The 16,406-nt window shown below is 45.7% G+C and overlaps 2 protein-coding genes across 4 annotated transcripts in view; one reads left to right on the top strand and one right to left on the bottom strand.

The window, feature by feature from the left end:
- Positions 1-434: 434 nt before the first annotated feature.
- LOC109882124 (zinc finger protein ZFMSA12A) lies at positions 435-15,691 on the bottom strand. 2 transcript variants are annotated; one of them, XM_031809998.1, is made up of 9 exons: positions 15,567-15,691; positions 10,138-10,340; positions 9,692-9,784; positions 9,396-9,491; positions 8,826-8,936; positions 8,518-8,647; positions 7,109-7,982; positions 3,144-3,261; positions 435-2,991 (listed from the first exon to the last, which is right to left on the bottom strand). In XM_031809998.1, exons 2-9 carry the CDS (start codon positions 10,288-10,290, stop codon positions 2,407-2,409), a joined length of 2,160 nt encoding a protein of 719 aa, XP_031665858.1. In that variant the 5' UTR covers positions 10,291-10,340; positions 15,567-15,691; the 3' UTR covers positions 435-2,406. The 2 variants fall into 2 exon arrangements, with proteins under 2 accessions (XP_031665858.1, XP_020329805.2); XM_020474216.2 differs by having other exon boundaries at positions 14,593-15,614.
- The window catches only part of yipf1 (Yip1 domain family, member 1), a 31,710-nt gene continuing 30,250 nt past the window's right edge, over positions 14,947-16,406 (top strand). Inside the window, exon 1 of one of the 2 annotated variants that reach the window (XM_031809999.1) lies at positions 14,947-15,020. The gene's annotated coding sequence lies outside the window, so the exon portion shown is untranslated. Of the gene's footprint in view, positions 15,039-16,406 lie in introns of both variants that reach the window. The other variant, XM_020474217.2, reaches the window with a different exon arrangement.

The following is a 16,406-nucleotide window of genomic DNA, read 5'->3' as shown; positions in this document are numbered from 1 at the left end:
GTCTGAAAAGGATTTTCTCCCGTAGTCTTTCTCTCACTGAACCCTCTCTCTCCTCAACCTCGTTCTCAAAACTCATTGGAGGGGATGGTCAGAGGGGAGGGACCTCTCACTGAACCCTCTCTCTCCTCAACCTCGTTCTCAAAACTCATTGGAGGGGATGGTCAGAGGGGAGGGACCTCTCTCACTGAACCCTCTCTCTCCTCAACCTCATTCTCAAAACTCATTGGAGGAGATGGTCAGAGGGGAGGGACCTCTCTCCTCAAAGACCAACGCCTCATCGGACACACAGGCTTCCCACCTCTGCGTTCCACTTGCAATCCAACGGGAGTGGAGACAGAAGCTGAGGATAAAGAATTTATTTTTTCTACATTGATATTGGACTCTGTTAAACAGTATTATACTATAGTAGCCTTATGTAAGAAGCCTAATAGAAATGCCAATAGTCAAGAAATCATTTAATATTTTCATTTCATTAAACATATTCAAAACAATCATATGTCCTTTCTTTGTAAAAATGCATTTTGACCAAAGATCAAGTCAGTGTGAAATTGAGTTTAAGTGAGTTATTTTCTTCTGCAGAAAATGTGGTTATTGGAAAAATAGGGTCAAACATGATTGCATACCCTCTAATTAAGGACCTTCATGTGTCTCCTCACAACTAACGAGTTCCATTCGTCAACAAACCACTTTCCATTGCTGATTAACTTGGCATCTGAGATTAACAGACATGGATTAATTTGGCATGTGATGGGGTCAAATTGGGGTCATGATAGCGGCTGCACCAAATGATCGATATATTAAAATAATTGATTATGCTTATGTTGCATTAATAGAAGGGGAGGGGCTATTGGACCCCACCTCCTCTTCATTTATAGGATCCTAGACTACAGATTAACAATATTTATATATTCATTATAACTTCTTCAGGGGAGTAGAAGAGATAAGAGTCTAGTCAGACAGACCTCTATAAATCAACTTGGGGACATTTACTGCTGAGGCCTTAGAAAACACTGGAACTATTGTATCTCTCTTGCAAGTTTGTTTTGCTGTGTATGCATGGGCTTGGTCTGATGAGTAGCAGGTAATGACGTATGCAGTGACATCACAAGGGGGTTGACTACAAGCATGACAAAAGCAACTTGGACTTTTCCTATGGGGCAGAACTCATGAGACATCAGTTGTTTGTGTGATCTTTGACTTCTGTCTACAGATGTATTTTTTTATTAAAATTGTTATGATTTATAAGTGCACACATTTTGAGAGTGTTCCTTATTTGTTAAGTAAACAGAACCAACACGTGAGATGAACAGAAACACTAGCTACTGCAACTATCCAAAAGCCTCAATCTAAGACATGATCAAAATGATTATAAAAACGCCTAGAACTGCAACAAAGAAAAATGTCTCGTCTGGTTCTAGAAGCAACACTCGTCTTGTTCTAGAAGCAACACTCGTCTTGTTCTAGAAGCAACACTCGTCTTGTTCTAGAAGCAACACTCGTCTTGTTCTAGAAGCAACACTCGTCTTGTTCTAGAAGCAACACTCGTCTTGTTCTGGAAGCAACACTCGTCTTGTTCTGGAAGCAACACTCGTCTGGTTCTAGAAGCAACACTCGTCTGGTTCTAGAAGCAACACTCGTCTTGTTCTAGAAGCAACACTCGTCTTGTTCTAGAAGCAACACTCGTCTTGTTCTGGAAGCAACACTCGTCTTGTTCTAGAAGCAACACTCGTCTTGTTCTGGAAGCAACACTCGTCTTGTTCTAGAAGCAACACTCGTCTTGTTCTAGAAGCAACACTCGTCTTGTTCTAGAAGCAACACTCGTCTTGTTCTAGAAGCAACACTCGTCTTGTTCTAGAAGCAACACTCGTCTTGTTCTAGAAGCAACACTCGTCTTGTTCTAGAAGCAACACTCGTCTTGTTCTAGAAGCAACACTCGTCTTGTTCTAGAAGCAACACTCGTCTTGTTCTAGAAGCAACACTCGTCTTGTTCTAGAAGCAACACTCGTCTTGTTCTAGAAGCAACACTCGTCTTGTTCTAGAAGCAACACTCGTCTTGTTCTGGAAGCAACACTCGTCTTGTTCTAGAAGCAACACTCGTCTTGTTCTGGAAGCAACACTCGTCTTGTTCTGGAAGCAACACTCGTCTTGTTCTAGAAGCAACACTCGTCTTGTTCTAGAAGCAACACTCGTCTTGTTCTAGAAGCAACACTCGTCTTGTTCTAGAAGCAACACTCGTCTTGTTCTAGAAGCAACAGTCTTAGTCCTGATAGTAGCAATAAGCAAACACGGCGATGATCCTTACGGAGTTGTCTACCTCTTAATATAAGTAGCCGTCAGAAAATGAAATATGCACCTTTTTATATTGACAACACGGTGTTAAAAGGAATAGAAAACACAAGTGGTTTATTATACAGCAGATACAGACACCTCACTGCTCATATCCACCGACTGGTCCCCGTGAGTCTTCAAATGTCTCTTCAGGTGACTAAGGCAGGTGTAGGTCTTGGAACAGAGACGACAGGGGTACGGTCTCACCCCACTGTGATTCAGGATGTGTGTCTTCAGCTCCGCACCGCGACGAAATGCCTTTCCACACTCATGACACACGTAGGGTCGTTCCCCCGTGTGTACCCGCATGTGAAGAGTCACCTGACTAGCCATGGTGAAGCCTTTCTCACAGACGGTGCATTTGTACGGTCTCTCCCCAGTGTGTGTTCTCCTGTGGATCTGCAGCTCTCCTGCTGAGCAGAAGGCCTTGCCGCAGTCAGAGCAGAGGAAAGGTTTCTCCCCTGTGTGAGTCCTGATGTGTATCGTCAGGTTTCCGTTCACAGAGAACCGCTTGGTGCAGTAGGTACACTGGTACGGCCTCTCGCCAGTGTGAGTCCGCATGTGGAGCTTCAGGTCTCCTTTACACCGGAAGGCCTTTCCACAGCTGGGGCAGATCTTGGACCTCTCTTGGGAGTGGCGCTGCTCGTGGCCATGGAGCCAGCCCTAAATACATTTTATTAGACATATTTAAGCTGAATGCAACAGAATACCTGGGAGATGAATACAATAGAATACCTGGGAGATGAATACCTGGGAGATGAATACAATAGAATACCTGGGAGATGAATACCTGGGAGATGAATACAATAGAATACCTGGGAGCTGAAGCCCTTTCCACACTGTTCACACTTGTAGGGCTTCTCTTCTCCATCATGGACCTTCTGGTGGGTCCTCAGCTCAGCAATACCTGGGAACGGCCCCTCACCACAGTACCTTAGAATACATAGGATAGCGCTTTATGGAAGATAGCCTTTATCGGTTGTGTCCCAAATGACTTCCTGTTCCCCTTTATAGTGCACTACTGTTGACCTGGGCCCATAGAGCTCTATAACAGGTACTAGGCTGCTATCTGGGCCACAGCTAATGTCTTTTCAAAGATATTTGCTTTTCCATTACAGGACATTAAATATAAAACATGATTTACATGAGTCACCAATCACAGTGTAGCTTCCCAAATGCCATACCATTCCCTATATAGTGCACTACTTTTGACCAAATTCCTATGGGACCTGGTCATAAGTATACTGAAAAATATATATAAAATGCAAGATGTTAAGTGTTGGTCCCATGTTTCATGAGCTGAAAAAAATAAAATCACAGAAATGTTCCATACTCACAAAAAGATGATTAAAAGAAAAATGGCAAAATTTGTTTACACCCCCATTATTTAGAATTTATATTTCACCAAGATAATCCATCCACCTGACAGGTGTGGCATATCAAGAAGATGATTAAACAGCATGATCATAACACAGGTGCACCTTGTGCTGGGGACAATAAAAGGCCACTCTAAAATGTGCCGTTTTGTCTCAACACAATGCCACAGATGTCTCAAGTTGAGGGAGCGTGCAATTGGCATGAATGTTAATTTCGCTACCATAAGCCGCCTCCAACATCGTTTTAGAGAATTTGGCAGTACGTCCAACCGGCCTCACAACCGCAGACCACGTGTCACCATGCCAGCCCAGGACCTCCACATCCGGCTTCTTCACCTGCGGGATCATCTCAGACCAGCCACCCGGACAGCTGATGAAACTGAGGAGTATTTCTGTCTGTAATAAAGCCCTTTTGTGAGAAAAAAAAAAAAACGAATTCTGATTGGCTGGACCTGGCACCCAAGTGGGTGGGCTTAAGCCCCCCCCAGGCCCACCCATGGCTGCGCCCCTGCCCAGTCATGTGAAATCCATAGATTAGGGCCAAATACATTTATTTAACTGGACTGATTTCCTTATATGAACTGTAACTCGGTAACATTTCTTTCTGGAGAGAGAGAGGGGAGAAATAGGTCAAGGAGTAGTTCTGTGTGAATGGGACCAGTGGACTCAATAGGTCAAGGAGTGGTTGGCAAGGCAGACATTTCAGAGTGATAGAAAGTGGCTTTAGCAGCAGACACAGAGGAAGAGAAGGTAAAGAGGAGAGAGTGAAAGGATGATAGGTCCTCCGAAAGTTTAGTTTTTCTAAATTTTAGCTCAGCTGTCCACAGCCCTGTTCTGTAAGCAATGAGTCACTCAGCCACGGAGCAGGAGGTGAGGGTCTAGCAGGCCGGTAGGAAAGGGGACAGTGAAAGTCGAAGGATGTGGAAAGGAAAAAGAGTAAGGTTGAAGAGGCAGAATCAGGAGACAGGAGGGTAAAATGATAGAGGGAGACAGAAAAGGAAACTAAGTAGTGATCAGAGACCTGGAGGGGATTGCAGTGAGATTAGTAGGGGAACAACCTCCAGTAAAGATGAGGTCAAGCATATGGCAAGGAGGTGAAAGAAAGAGGTGTAAAGAAAGTCAAAGTCAGAAGGTTGAAGTCGCCCAGTACGAAGAGCAGCGAGCCTTCGTCAGGAAATGAGCTCATCAAATCCGGTGGCGATTTTATTAATTGTTCAGCAATCTTATGGCTTGGAGGTAGAATCTATTGAGGAGCCTTTTGGTCCTAAACTTGGCGCTCCGGTCCACTTGCCGTGCGGTAGCAGAGAAAACTTGGGTGACTGGAGTCTGACGATTTTATGGGCTTTCCTCTGACACCGCCTATTATATAGGTCCTGGATGGCAGGAAGCTTGGCCTCAGTGATGTACTGGGCCGTTTGCACTGTAGTGCCTTATGGTCAGATGCAGAGCAGTTGACATACCAGGCGGTGATGCAACCGGTCAGGATGCTCCTGATGGTGCAGCTGTAGAACCTTTTAAGGATCTGGGGACACGTGCCAAGTCTTTTCCATCTCCTGAGGGGGAAAGGTTTTGTCGTGCCCTATCATGTTTGGACCATGATAGATTGTTGGTGATGTGGACACCAAGGAACTTGAAACTCTCTACTAAGTACATATCCCTGAGGTGCCCCAGTGTTGAGGATCAGTGCGGCAGACATGTTGCCTACCCTTAGCACCTGGGGGCAGCCCATCAGGAAGTCCAGGATCCAGTTGCAGAGGGAGGTGTTTAGTCCCAGAGTCCTCAGCTTAGTGATGAGCTTCGTGGGCACTATGGTGTTGAACGCTGAGCTGAAGTCAATGAACAGCATTCTCACATAGGTGTTCCTTTGTCCAGGTGGGAAAGGGCAGTGTGGAGTGCAATAGAGATTACATCATCTGTGGATCTGTTGGGGCGGTATGCGAATTGGAGTGGGTCTAGGATGCCCGGGAGGATGCTGTTGATGTGAGCCATGACCAGTCTTTCAAAGCACTTCATGGCTACCGACGTGAGTGCTACGGGGCGGTAATCATTTAGGAAGCTTACCTTCACTTCCTTGGGCACAGGGACTATGGTGGTCTGCTTGAAACACGTAGGTATTACAGACTCGATCAGGGAGAGGTTGAAAATGTCAGTGAAGACACTTGCCAGTTGGTCAGCGCTTGCTCTGAGTACACGTCCTTGTAATCTGTCTGGCCCCGCAGCTTGGTGAATGTTGACCTGTTTAAAGGTTCAGGTGTCAAGCTTTTGAGGAACTCTAAGGGCAACATGGTGGACGATAAATAACAACCATGTTAAGCTTGAGTGGTCAAGAGACAGTGACAACATGGAATTCAAATGAGGAGATGGACAGGTGAGAGAGGGAGAATAGAGAATCTCCAGTCAGGAGAAATGAGAAGCCCTGTGCCATCACCGTGACGACCAGATGCTCTCGGACTATGAGAGAAAACATAGTCAGATGAAGACAGGGCAGATGGAGTAGCAGTGTTCTCTGGGGTGATCGATGTCTGTGTCAGGGCCAAAAAGTATAGGGACTGAAGGAGAAACCAGTCCCCCTTCAATACAGCCACTGATTACCTAGGAGAGGAGAAACCACTCCCCCTTCAATAGAGCCACTGATTACCTAGGAGAGGAGAAACCACTCCCCCTTCAATAGAGCCACTGATTACCTAGGAGAGGAGAAACCACTCCCCCTTCAATAGAGCCACTGATTACCTAGGAGAGGAGAAACCACTCACCCTTCAATAGAGCCACTAATTACCTAGGAGGGGAGAAACCACTCCCCCTTCAATAGAGCCACTGATTACCTAGGAGAGGAGAAACCACTCCCCCTTCAATAGAGCCACTGATTACCTAGGAGAGGAGAAACCACTCCCCCTTCAATAGAGCCACTGGGAGAGGCTTCTCCTCTCTAGAACCAGTCCTGGAGATATCAGGAGTCCTCTAGCTCTAGAACCAGTCCTGGAGATATCAGGTGTCCTCTAGCTCTAGAACCAGTCCTGGAGATATCAGGAGTCCTCTAGCTCTAGAACCAGTCCTGGAGATATCAGGAGTCCTCTAGCTACAGCAGGTAGCCTAGTGGTTAGCGTGTTGGGCCTGAGCTGACAAGGGAAAAATATGTTGTTCTGTCAATGAGCAAGGCAGTTAACCCCTGTTCCCCCGTTCCCCACTGTTCCCCGCGTGCTGAAGACGTGGATGTCGATTAAGGCAGCCCACCCCCCCTGCTCCTCTCTGATTCAGAGGGGTTGGGTTAAATGCGGAAGACACATTCCAGTTGAAGGAATTCAGTTGTACAGCTGACTAGGTATCCCCCTTTCCCCTTATAGAATGAAGCACTATGTAGGGAATAGGGTGCCATTTGGGACGGTAACAGTGTAATGTTAATGTACCTGCAATTGAAGCCCTTCTTCCTGGTGTGGGTTACCAGGTGTTTCTTCAACGAGTTGTGCCACTTGAAGTTCTTCCCACACTGTGGACATTCAAACTTTGGCGCCGCCGCCGCTTTGCTACCACAACACCTGTGGCTGACCCGCTCTCTGACCGACCCAAAACTGGTTCCGCATTTAATACAGACATAGGCAGCGTTGGAGCACTGCGTTCGGCGGTGGGTGGACATCTCCGAGGACCTTCTGAAGGTCTTACCACACTGGGAACACTTGTAAGGGTTCTCCCCTGTGTGGAGTCTCTGGTGCTCCAGCATCTTATAGCGGTAAATGAAACAACGGCCGCACTGGGGACACCTGTGGGCCACGCGCTGCCGCGGCTGCTCGGGTGACACACCGGAGGAGGACGACAGGGTGCTCGAGGTGGATGTTGAGGTGGTGTCCTGGGCAGAGACTGAGGTGGAGGCTGAGGCAGCTTGTTGGCTGGCTGATGGTGCCGTGTCTTGGTCAGCAGTTTGAGGAGCAGTATTGGTGCTCAGACAGTATTGGTGCTCCGTGTCTACTGCTTTCCTTCCTGCACTTTGTCTTTCCACATCTTTCTCCTTCACGTCCTTCTGGTTGTCCGTTCGTTGAGAACCTCCTTGGTTTTCTACTGAATCTGTTCCGATCACGTTTTGATCTATACTTGTTTTAGACTCAGCCCATTGGCCACTCAAATTGTCAGTCATAGTCCCCTGGTTATCTCTGACCTGCAGGGGCGGGTTCTCACAGTCAGGGAAGGCTTTGGATTCGCTGGCGCTGTGGTGCGAGGCATTGCCCAATCTCAGTGAGGGAGGAAGGGATAAGGAGCAGAGGAGATGGTCCTCTATCTGCGAAGGAGCTGAACAGTGACAACCAGGACCAATGGAAAGAAGATGGGAAACAATTGTGAGATTATTATATAGATTATTAGATGATTAAGGTTATATTGGCGTTGTATTTAATCTACAGATTGTCAGACAGAGGATGTGTACCGGGCGGGGGGTGTGTACCGGGCGGGGGGTGTGTACCAGGCGGGGGGGGGTGTACCAGGCGGGGGGATGTGTACCGGGTGGGGGGGGGGGGGGGGGGGGTGTACCGGGCGATGTGTACCTAATGGCAGCGGATTCCCTCCATCAAAAGGTGTCAAACTATTCCATGGGGGGCCCGGTCTTCCACTCCTCCCTCTCTACTCGATTGATCTATTAAGGTCACTGATTAGTTACCCTCACCTGCATGTCAAACTTCATTGGACACAAACTGAAAGGAAATAACAAAGACCAGCACAGTCAGCCCTCCATGGAATGAGTTTGACACCCCTTCCCTATAGAGAACACTACTTTTGAGCAGAGGCGCGAAGGGAAGAGAGCCATTTGGAACTCAGACAAGAGACTTACCGCTCTTGGGCAGCTTGAGTTTCCCGTGGCACTGTGGGTTCTGTAGCAGGGACTTCAGATCCTCTGCATGGGAGACACTGCACATGAAGTCCTCCAGGACAGATGGGGCACCACTGATCAACAGAGCAGTCTAGAGACAGCAGAGAGAACAGTGGTGAAAATAACAGTATTGTGATGACAAAGATTTATATATATGCAATGTTCCTTAAGTGTTTTACCTTCGTGAACCCAGTTTACTGTTCAGAAGTAGAAATAGCTATTGTTTCTCTATCTTACTGTGGTTTTGGATCAGCTCAGTCTGTCTGTACCTGTTTGAAGTCAGGGACGGGCAGCAGCTCCTCCAGTCTGGACAGCAAATGACACACCAGAGTCTGCAGCGCCGAGTCAAAGCTCGGTCCATACTCCACGGGGAACACAACCTATTGTACAAGAGAGACAGCCTGTTTCAATAGTCTAAAACTGCATACGTCCTTGTATTTAGGTTGGCACTAAACACGAGGTCAACTTGATTTGATTATGTGCAGTGCATCAGTTGGGGATTTGTATCGGTGTGACTTGGAGAAGCATCTCACCTTGAAGAAGTGTTCCCTCCTATCTGGGTCTTCCACTAGGCTCTATCTCACCTTGAAGAAGTGTTCCCTCCTATCTGGGTCTTCCACTAGGCTCTATCTCACCTTGAAGAAGTGTTCCCTCCTATCTGGGTCTTCCACTAGGCTCTATCTTACCTTGAAGAAGTGTTCCCTCCTATCTGGGTCTTCCACTAGGCTCTATCTCACCTTGAAGAAGTGTTCCCTCCTATCTGGGTCTTCCACTAGGCTCTATCTCACCTTGAAGAAGTGTTCCCTCCTATCTGGGTCTTCCACTAGGCTCTATCTTACCTTGAAGAAGTGTTCCCTCCTATCTGGGTCTTCCACTAGGCTCTGGATCAGCTTCAGGAAGTTGGATTCAGCAAATTCAATCGCGGCATCATTTGACTGCAACACGTAAGAGTCCAGACAAACATCACAAGCTGCACAGTGGCGGTTTCTAGGACACAGACTGACCCTCGTCCTGGAGAATCTCCTTTGAAAGTGTTTTTTAGGCTTAGTCTGTGTCTGGGAAACCGGCCCTTACTGCTTACTGTTTAAGAGAGCAGGCTTGTCAGAATTACGCACCAGTTGATTAAAACACTCACCTGTTTGAGACCAGATGCTGTGATTCTATCCAGGTGGGTTTGAACAGCCTTGAGGTCATCAGGATGTCCAGACCCTAATAGCTGTAGACTCACCTGAGACAAGAACCAAACAGTTACCAACTGCTACATGAATTCAACCCATATGTAGCCTCCAATCACACAACCATAATAAACCATAAGTGATACTAGCAAGAGCAGTGGGTATTTCTTCTACCCCCATACACCCACAACAAGCAAACTTATATGTGCGACCTCCTATTTTTAGCCTCCAATCACAAACAGAACCTTCCAGGTGATTGGCCTGAGCAAACTGCTAATCTGGACCCCAGATTGAATTTGAGTGAGTTTGTTATTTAGGGTCCAGTGATTCTGCACTGAGCCTTGCTGAAACCTAGACTCTCGAAACATGCTGGGAATCTCTTACAATCTATCAGGGAGTCTCTTACCCGTCCTCTGAGTGCCAGGGTCAGCAGCCACCTCTGTCTGTTGGACAGGAGATCTGGAACCGCCTCTGTGACCATGGAAACAAACTCCTCCAATTTCCCATACTGACTTATGTTGCCCAGGCGCACCACCTGCCACATGAGTGCTGACATCATCCGGAAAGGAGGGACCAGGACACCCAGGGAGAGCAGAGGAAATGGGGGTTCTGCCAGGAGGGGGAAAGAGATGAGAGAGATGGAGAGGAAGGAGGTTGGGTCACAATTAGAGGTCGTCCGATTATGATTTTTCAAAGGCGATAACGATTACTGGAGAACCAAAAAATAGCAGATACCGATTAATCGGCCGATTATTACAAGTATATATATATATAAAACAATGACAATTACAACAATACTGAATGAACACTTATTTTAACTTAATATAATACATCAATAAAATCTATTTAGTCTCAAATAAATAATGAAACATTTTCAATTTGGTTTAAATAATGCAAAAACAAAGTGTTGGAGAAGAAAATAAAAGTGCAATATGTGCCATGTAAGAAAGCTAACGTTTCAGTTCCTTGCTCAGAACATGAGAACATATGAAAGCTGGTGGTTCCTTTTAACATGAGTCTTCAATATTCCCAGGTAAGAAATTTTAGGTTGTAGTTATTATAGGACTATTTCTCTCTATACCATTTGTATTTCATATACCTTTGACTATTGGATGTTCTAATAGGCACTTTAGTATTGCCAGTCTAATCTCAGGAGTTGATAGGCTTGAAGTCATAAACAGTGCAATGCTTGTAGCACAGCGAAGAGCTGGTGGCAAATGCAGGAAAGTGCTGTTTGAATGAATGCTTACGGGCCTGCTGCTGCCTACCACCGCTCAGTCAGACTGCTCTATCATATATAAAATCATAGACTTAATTATAACATAATAACACACAGAAATACGAGCCACAGGCACCGCATAGATTATGTGCAACGCAGGACAAGCTACATAAACTGGTAATATCATCAACCATGTGTAGTTAACTAGTGATTATTGATTGATTGATTGTTTTATAAGATATGTTTAATGCTAGCTAGCAACTTACCTTGGCTCCTTGCTGCACTCTCGTACGCAGTCTCCTCGTGGAGTGCAATGTAATCGGCCATAATCGGTTTCCAAAAATGCTGATTACCGATTGTTACGAAAACTTGAAATCGGCCCTAATTTATCAGCAATACCGATTAATCGGGCCACCTCTAGTTGACACTCATCTTTTCACATTGGCACCCCAAAGCCTGCTGGGAGCATAGCCAATTGACAAATGCATCAATTGTTTGATTCTAAACTATTTTCAAAAATGTGACAGAATGACATTTTCCTATGATATCATGTTGACAGAACATACTGTGGCGATGTTTTCCTATGATATCATGTTGGCTGAACATACTGTGGCGATGTTTTCCTATGATATCATGTTGGCTGAACATACTGTAGCGACGTTTTCCTATGATATCATGTTGGCTGAACATACTGTAGCGACGTTTTCCTATGATATCATGTTGGCAGAACATACTGTCGCTACATCATAGGAAAACGTCATCCTGTCACATTTTATACGCGTTTATAAACACTGATAAATCGTTACCACTGTTGTTCAATGGAATATGCACGTTGCTGCTAACTGAAACCCTTTTGTCTTGAACAACACACATGTAGTTTGGCTACTGTAGCTAGCGAGAAGGGTGAAATTGCAGCCCATAATTGGGGGCGTTCCTGCATGTGGGCATTCCTGCATCTGCAGGAACCCCTCTCTATTCTTCTATTGGTCCATTTTAATAAGCTAGGACTCCGGTACAGACGTGGGGGCGCTCCAGTACAGAAGGACACAGTAATGTACCATAGCGTTGGATGCCAACAGACCCCACAGAAGAAGAAGAGGCGGGTGCGACAATGGTAGCTAGCTAGCTAGGACAGTGTACTTCATCCCCGCCCGCTGACTACCAGAGTCCTCCTAGCTAGGACAGTGTACTTCGCCCCCGCCCGCTGAGTGCCGGAGTCCTCCTAGCTAGGATAGTGTACTTCGCCCCAGCCCGCTGAGAGCCGGAGTCCTCCTAGCTAGGACAGTGTACTTCGCCCCCGCCCGCTGAGTACCGGAGTCCTCCTAGCTAGGACAGTGTACTTCGCCGCTGAGTACAGGAGTCCTCCTAGCTAGGACAGTGTACTTCGCCCCCGCCCGCTGAGTACAGGAGTCCTCCTAGCTAGGACAGTGTACTTCGCCCCCACCCGCTGAGTACCGGAGTCCTCCTAGCTAGGACAGTGTACTTCGCCCCCGCCCGCTGAGTACCGGAGTCCTCCTAGCTAGGACAGTGTACTTCGCCCCCGCCCGCTGAGTACCGGAGTCCTCCAAGCTAGGACAGTGTACTTCGCCCCCGCCCGCTGAATACAGGAGTCCTCCTAGCTAGGACAGTGTACTTCGCCCCCGCCTGTGGGGTACAGTTCTGTTAACGACGGTGAGGACAGGTGTTCGGGAGGCGTTAGCAAAGGACTCTGGGTGAAAGAACTCTGGTAAACAGCAGGTGGGAGGCAGGATAAGTAGCTAGCCAGCTTGGACACCAGTAGATAGTTTCCTTTACCCCAGCCTGTCGGGCACTGCTTTTCTGTTAATGTTATTGAGGGCAGGTGGGAGTGAAGGTCACTGTGCTAGCTTGTAGGACTCCGGTACACAGCAGGCGGGAACGAAGGCCACTATGTTAGCTTGTAGGACTCCGGTACACAGCAGGCGGGAGCGAAGGCCACTGTGCTAGCTAGGAGGACTCCGGTACTCAGCGGGCAGAAGCGAAGGCAACTGTGCTAGCTAGGAGGACTCCGGTACTCAGCGGGCAGAAGCGAAGGCAACTGTGCTAGCTAGGAGGACTCCGGTACTCAGCGGGCAGAAGCGAAGGCCACTGTGCTAGCTAGGAGGACTCCGGTACTCAGCGGGCAGAAGCGAAGGCAACTGTGCTAGCTAGGAGGACTCCGGTACTCAGCGGGCGGAAGCGAAGGCCAATGTGCTAGCTAGGAGGACTCCGGTACTGTTACTGTAATTTAATTATGCCAATGTGCTTTCATCAATTGAAAGCCCTTAATCTATTTTATGAGAATTTGTAAGATTTCTTGTTTGCGTAAAATAGACGCAGACCAGTCTTTCAATAATAGGTCATATAATTTATTCTCGGAGCGCGCTCCCGCTTAATCACGTGCAGCAGTTTATATACAGATCACGATGTCATTTCATTGCTTTAACAGAGTCCCCTCCTCTCGACCGGGACAAAGTAAGGTGAAAAGTTCATTCTAACTTACTAACACACTCCCAGATCACTTTTGACCCCTCAACATTATCGATCACCACTGAACTGACAGTTTTAATTAACAGAAAACCTAGGAATGCACTCACTGCCTTATCTAAAAACCCCAGAGCTAAGTTTCTGTAGGGTCAACTATAGGCTAACGACCTTATCTGTTTTCAGAAAGTGAAGGCCAATGTGCTAGCTATGAGGACTCCGGTACTCAGCAGACGGAAGTGAAGGCCAATGTGCTAGTTCTGAGGTCTCCGGTACTCACCGGGCGGAAGCGAAGGCCAATGTGCTAGCTAGGAGGACTCCAGGACTCAGCGGGCGGAAGCGAAGGCCAATGTGCTAGCTAGGAGGACTCCAGGACTCAGCGGGCGGGGGGCAGGGGCAATATATGTAGCTTGCTAGGACACCGGTAGACAAGTGTCATTCGCCCCCCGAAAAACTCACATAGTACTTTTATTTCCTTTTTGACCCACATTTTAAATCACATAGACAATTGGGAAATCCATAATATCAAAAGTGTAACACAAGCATGATGATGGCGTGCTCGAGGGCGGTGTTCATACAGGAACCAATGGAATGCTCGGGGGGGGGGGGGGGTTGGCGTTACCACTCACTACAAAATAAGGTCCTGAGAGGAAGCCCAGTGGCTGGCAGTAGGAAACGATGAAGCGAGATTAATTATGGCCAACATTCTGCTAATTTTCTCATCGATAAAACATTTGGATCTCCATACAGTTTTGTGTTTCCAAAACTAAAATCTGTAACAAACTGATTTTTTGTAGACTTTACCCTTCGCTTTGCCAAAGTTTCAAAAAATATATATTTCCAAGGAGCGCAAGGAGGAATTGAGTTACCGCACATGCGCACTTCACAGCGTAGGCGTTCCCTAACGGAAATATACAAATAAATGCTAGAATGCGCCAATAGGATGTCAGTAGGTCGTCCTTGGCTCAGCCCACCTCCTTGCTTGTCCTGCCCATTATGATTAGTTTGCTCCCATTGGAAACAACAGGCTCTGGTCTATCTTGGGTTAGTTATAAACATATGTCCTATTGTAGCTAGCTAACACAAGCCTTGGCTTGAGGGCCGAAGCAACTGATAGTTACCAAAAAAAACTATGCAATGTGTACATCAGCTAATACATACCCATATTTCACCTCCAAAGAACTTCTTGCTTCGGGTTGTTATGAAGAGGAAGGGAAGGAATTACTTATCTAATAAATATACTAGCTAGTTAGCTATCCTAGCAGGCAAAGAAAACACCTTTTCGGCTTCTTCTTCATCGTCGGCGAAGAACGCGTACTTCCGTAAACGGTCCTGCTGCTTTATGTCAAAATAAAAGTCCCATGTTTCTTTAGGAGGTATTTTCTCTATGATAAAGAACATTTCTCCACCTTCAATCCTTTTATTTCAAATCATAATCAGGAATGCAATATTTATAAAATGAGAATATGCGATGATTTTTATGTACTGTTTCGAGATCAGATCATTTGACTATTATTTAGAAAATGCGACCGGAAAAGGGAGCTGAGTTTACCTTACACATATTTTCTTACTTCCTAACTGCTGAGAGGGTAAAGTATATATTGATGGTAATTTGGTTATTTAATAGTTAGTGGAGTTATTATTCACAATGTAGCTAATGAAATGCAATGCCTTCCTTGTATTTGGCATAGGATTAGAGAGTGAACGTTATCTATATTAAGCGTTACATCGGGCCTCTGAAATGAAAATGGATGGCCCTCCACACACATTGTATAAAGAAAAGTTTCACTTTTGAATACCCTCAAACACGAAGTTAAGCATAAGCTACCTCATTTCTAAATAGACCATCATCACTGAGTACGGTTACATGCACACAATAATGGTGTTATTGTTTATCGTCAGATTAATAGAATAGTTCAATTGAAACGTTTACATGCATTGCAACGAACGATAACCCCTAATAATTATGTCTACAACTGACAGTACTCTGATGAATACAGACTATCGCCAATCAAAATAAACGTTCTACCACAGTAAACATATTATTTATGCGAACCATATTTTCTTCTGAGTTCGGACATATAACGTTTTTATGTGAAATCTACTTCGCATACATTCATTTGTTCTGAACTCACTTCACTAAAGATGGGGACTCATTCGGCTGCTCGCAGGTGCGCAGATCAAATCCACCGCTGCAACGCGATGTTGTTGAATTAAAGAAGGAGACTCGTTTAACTCGCTGTGATAACAACTCGTACTTCCCGAGGTTTTACAGTTCAAAGCCATTTTCATTATCTAGTTCTAGTCACGTCTAAATCACTATAACAGGTAGGTAGGCTTGCAATAGTACTATACTACCTCCCTTCCCTTGTTAGATTTAAAGTCCACAACTTTAACAATCAAATTGTATTACCGTTTCTAACATTGTTGTTACAATAGCTTACACATTAAATATGGTTTTCTTTTACATTCAAAAAGTACTTTTTTTTACATAAATAAATGTTAAAACTGCAATTTTTCAGTGCTTCCATATAAATAAATAAATTACACCTTTTATTTAACCAGGTAGGCTAGTTGAGAACACCTTTATTTAACCAGGGAGGCTAGTTGAGAACACCTTTATTTAACCAGGTAGGCTAGTTGAGAACACCTTTATTTAACCAGGTAGGCTAGTTGAGAACACCTTTATTTAACCAGGTAGGCTAGTTGAGAACACCTTTATTTAACCAGGTAGGCTAGTTGAGAACACCTTTATTTAACCAGGTAGGCTAGTTGAGAACACCTTTATTTAACCAGGTAGGCTAGTTGAGAACACCTTTATTTAACCAGGTAGGCTAGTTGAGAACACCTTTATTTAATCAGGTAGGCTAGTTGAGAACACCTTTATTTAACCAGGTAGGCTAGTTGAGAACACCTTTATTTAACCAGGTAGGCTAGTTGAGAACACCTTTATTTAACCAGGTAGGCTAGTTGAG

This window comes from Oncorhynchus kisutch, linkage group LG30, assembly GCF_002021735.2.
Source record: "Oncorhynchus kisutch isolate 150728-3 linkage group LG30, Okis_V2, whole genome shotgun sequence".
Lineage (NCBI taxonomy): Eukaryota > Metazoa > Chordata > Actinopteri > Salmoniformes > Salmonidae > Oncorhynchus > Oncorhynchus kisutch.
Note: the sequence above shows the minus strand (reverse complement) of the source record. Positions and strands in the feature narration are given on the sequence as shown.